Below are 3,363 nucleotides of genomic sequence, written 5' to 3' on the forward strand. Positions count from 1 at the left end.
CAATCTCAACACATCTCAAAGAAAAACCTTCAACATTAACAACATTTGCCAAATGCAGTTACAAGCAAAAAGGCTGGTGAAAGTTCTTGAGTTGACATTGCAAGAATTGTTGCTATGCGGAAAGATTAGCTGAATCCTCTACACATGGATGTTAACAAGAAGGACTTCATAAAGGTAGCGAGTTTTAGCACAACCTTAATGAAGGAGAAGCACGACTTCACTGAGGGAGAAAGAGGGCTCGACTACGAGAGCAGTGCGAGAGTAGGGTTTTAGTGAGGGATAACCATGGTTGTAGTGGGGGAAAAAGAGGGTTTGAGTGGTTTTATTAAGGGAGAACCAATGTTCAGTGGCTCAAGTGAGGGAGAAAAAGTGCGAGAGATATGATTGATTGCAAAATTCATATGTAAAATCAGTAGGTAATTATTTATCTACTTACATATCGATATATCCTTTGCAAAGTTCCTACCCAAACGCGCTAACATTACATACGGATAATCTGTATGTAAATTTTTTTTTGCCATTACCTACGAAAGATCCGTATGTAATGGAATTTCCAACATCCGTATGAAATATCTGTCTGTAACATCTTCATTACTTATAAAACATAATTCATATATAATAATTTGTATGGAAATTGCAAGCTTGTAGTGTATCTACTATGGAGAAATATTTCCTAGTAATATATTCCCAACCATACTAGGTATAATTTTACAAAAAATAAGTATGGAATATTATTTTGTTAATTTATCAACCTTCCATATACGCATTCATCACCCTCCTAAAACTCAAATTCTTGATATTTGATCCCTAAAAACATCTTTTTCCGCAAAATCTATTGTATTTTTCTCGTTTTCTCTCTCTACTATATAGTACACATCCCTTTTAATTTTAATTGAAAAAAATGTTCAGAATCATAAATCATTTTAAGTATAGTATAACTTCTTTATCATACATAAGGAGAAAGTGAACAACAAATAACAAACATTGTTGATGATATATTTATATAAGAACGTGGTACAAATATTTTAATTTTCATGAATTAATTTCAGAATATTATAAGGAAGACACAATTGGGTTCCACTAAAACACTCATTTGCATATATTTTATTTGCAGCTTCAGTAGGGTGAGCAAAGTCAAAAAAATAATATTCATTCCGGTTTGCACAAGGTTTCCTTCCTTGGACACATGAGTCAAAAATATATTTTAACCCTGAAAATGTAATAAATAAAAGCATCAGTTATGATCATATTGGAATACAAAAAACACACGAACTTCTTAATTCCTTTTTTCAAGAGATTAATGGGAGACGTTGTTTACCAAAGTTTTCAGGAGAATTTCTTATTTTCTTAGTGAAATTGTAATTATCCAAATTAATAAAGTGTGAATGTGAGAGTTGAGTTTGTAACTCTTGTAGCTTCCCAGGGAGTTTGTTTGAGTAGTGTTTAACCTTCTGATTTATATCCTCATTGCATTTTTGGAAATATGGTGTCCTTACAATAGATACTGGTGTGCAACCAATTTGACCAATTCTACTTACCACAAACTTTCGAGCTCCAAGATCATAAATTCTCTGGGCAAAAAGAAAGAATGAAGGAAACACATTTTTCACATTATTTGGGAAAAATTAAATACTTATTATATGTAAAATACTTAATTGAAAGGTGACATATTAAAATTTAACAATTACTACATGTGAGAAATCAACATATAATTCAAAATGCTTATTAAAAGATTACCTTGATACGTGAAACTAGTTGTTCAAGTAGGTAATCTGCATATTTTTCTGGATTTAGATTGTTATTGGTTCCATTTGGATACATGAAATAATTCAACATGTAATCATTAGATCCAATTGATAAGAGATATAAGGAATTGGCTAAGTAAAGCCTTAGTTTTGTTTTGCTATGTATGCTTCTTGGAAGATCGTTGGCCACAGTTGAGGTGAAGTATTCAATTTGTTTGTCTAAAGACAAGCAATCCCCCTTCGTCAAAAAATAAAAATGTGATGAGAAATAAATTGGACAAGAATTTTTTATTTGAGTCAAATAGGTTTCTTATGATGAAGTTACTTTTAAAATTATATTTTTTTCCAAATTGAATATATGTTTATTTTGATCATGTATTTTATAAAAATTATATAAAACATCTTTTCAACAATTAACATTTGAAATATTTATTATATCATAAATGAAGTTCTATTNTGAATTAGACTATAACTTTCATGTCTTGTTTGTTGAAAGGATATTTTATATGACTTTCATAAAATGTAAAGAAATAAATATATAGTTTTTAAAGATGAAACAATTTTCGAAAATAGTTTAAGAAAAAAAAAGTACAGTAAACTCTAATAATTTATTTTAAATCTTACTGCTCTAGTTGAATTCAATATTCCACAAGAGCCTGATGCATAGTTAATTCCTCTCATTACTTGATGTCTCGTAGATTTGTCCACTCCTAAGTATGGAGGTGGCATTGGCAAACCCAATCTAATAGCTACAAAAGGACAAAAAATGTATAATAGTCCTTGTAATATTGTTTTTTTTTTATGTTTGCATGGAAACAATAAATAAACAAGTTACCAATAAGGTCAGCAAGGGTTTTGCCATTGCTAAACCTTCCTGTGGAACAATTGTTGAAGTCAATGCCATAGGGAAATGCATTTGCCTTGGCAAGTGTGTTGAGGTTGTTGTTGTTTCCAGCATCTACAGTTGAATCACCAAAAACGTACAAAGCTGGCACAATTCTCTTTTTAGAATGTGAGGCATGGGCCAATAATGTTAATTGTTGAGTTATGATTATGGAAATAACCCAGAGAATTTTTAAGCTTTTTTCCATTTTGTTTTATTTTGGAGCTATTGAACAGTGCAAATAGTGTCTTAAATAATGGCCTTTGTTGTAAGTATTATTGTTTCATAACGAAAAGTACAACTCAAATTTGTGTAGTTATCTCTCGACATGCTTCATTTTTTATTTCCAGTTTTGTTTCCAAATACAATATTTGTTATTCCTTTCTAAATTAGATAGATGCTAACTCATTTTATTTTATTCTTCCCTTTTTCATCTATTTTTAGCTCCATCTTTCTTCATTTTTCTAACTAATTTTTAAAGTTATATTTCTTATTTTTTATTTGTGTGTAAATATAGTTGTTATTAGTTAGAAGGTAGCTATATATAGAATACTCTTGTCAAATCAAATTCATTTTTATAGTATTTTTTATTTTAAAATATCTTCATTATAAATTTTTTTACTCTCTAATAAATAATTAATATTACAATTAAGTTTTAGAAAAATAATTGCAAAAATGTAAATGTGTGTAATTAACCCTTATTTTCTTAAATTTATTTCTCTTAATTTTGTTTTT

The 3,363-nt window shown here is 29.2% G+C and overlaps 1 protein-coding gene across 1 annotated transcript; it reads right to left on the reverse strand.

The window, feature by feature from the left end:
• Positions 1-1,025: 1,025 nt before the first annotated feature.
• Positions 1,026-2,836, reverse strand: LOC106763461 (GDSL esterase/lipase At1g71691-like). Its single transcript, XM_014647650.1, has 5 exons — positions 2,581-2,836; positions 2,370-2,494; positions 1,738-1,983; positions 1,319-1,571; positions 1,026-1,210 (listed from the first exon to the last, which is right to left on the reverse strand). Exons 1-5 carry the CDS (start codon positions 2,834-2,836, stop codon positions 1,026-1,028), a joined length of 1,065 nt encoding a protein of 354 aa, XP_014503136.1.
• Positions 2,837-3,363: the final 527 nt, after the last annotated feature.

Source organism: Vigna radiata, chromosome 6, assembly GCF_000741045.1.
Source record: "Vigna radiata var. radiata cultivar VC1973A chromosome 6, Vradiata_ver6, whole genome shotgun sequence".
NCBI lineage: Eukaryota > Viridiplantae > Streptophyta > Magnoliopsida > Fabales > Fabaceae > Vigna > Vigna radiata.

Excerpts from the sequence above, each read along its gene's own strand:
- LOC106763461 (XM_014647650.1), bottom strand. The coding sequence starts at position 2,836 with ATGGAAAAAAGCTTAAAAATTCTCTGGGTTATTTCCATAATCATAACT. Across the intron at positions 2,495-2,580 it reads AACCCTTGCTGACCTTATTG|CTATTAGATTGGGTTTGCCA; the intron begins GTAACTTGTTTA and ends GTCCTTTTGTAG. Across the intron at positions 1,984-2,369 it reads TATTGAATTCAACTAGAGCA|GGGGATTGCTTGTCTTTAGA; the intron begins GTAAGATTTAAA and ends TTTTTGACGAAG.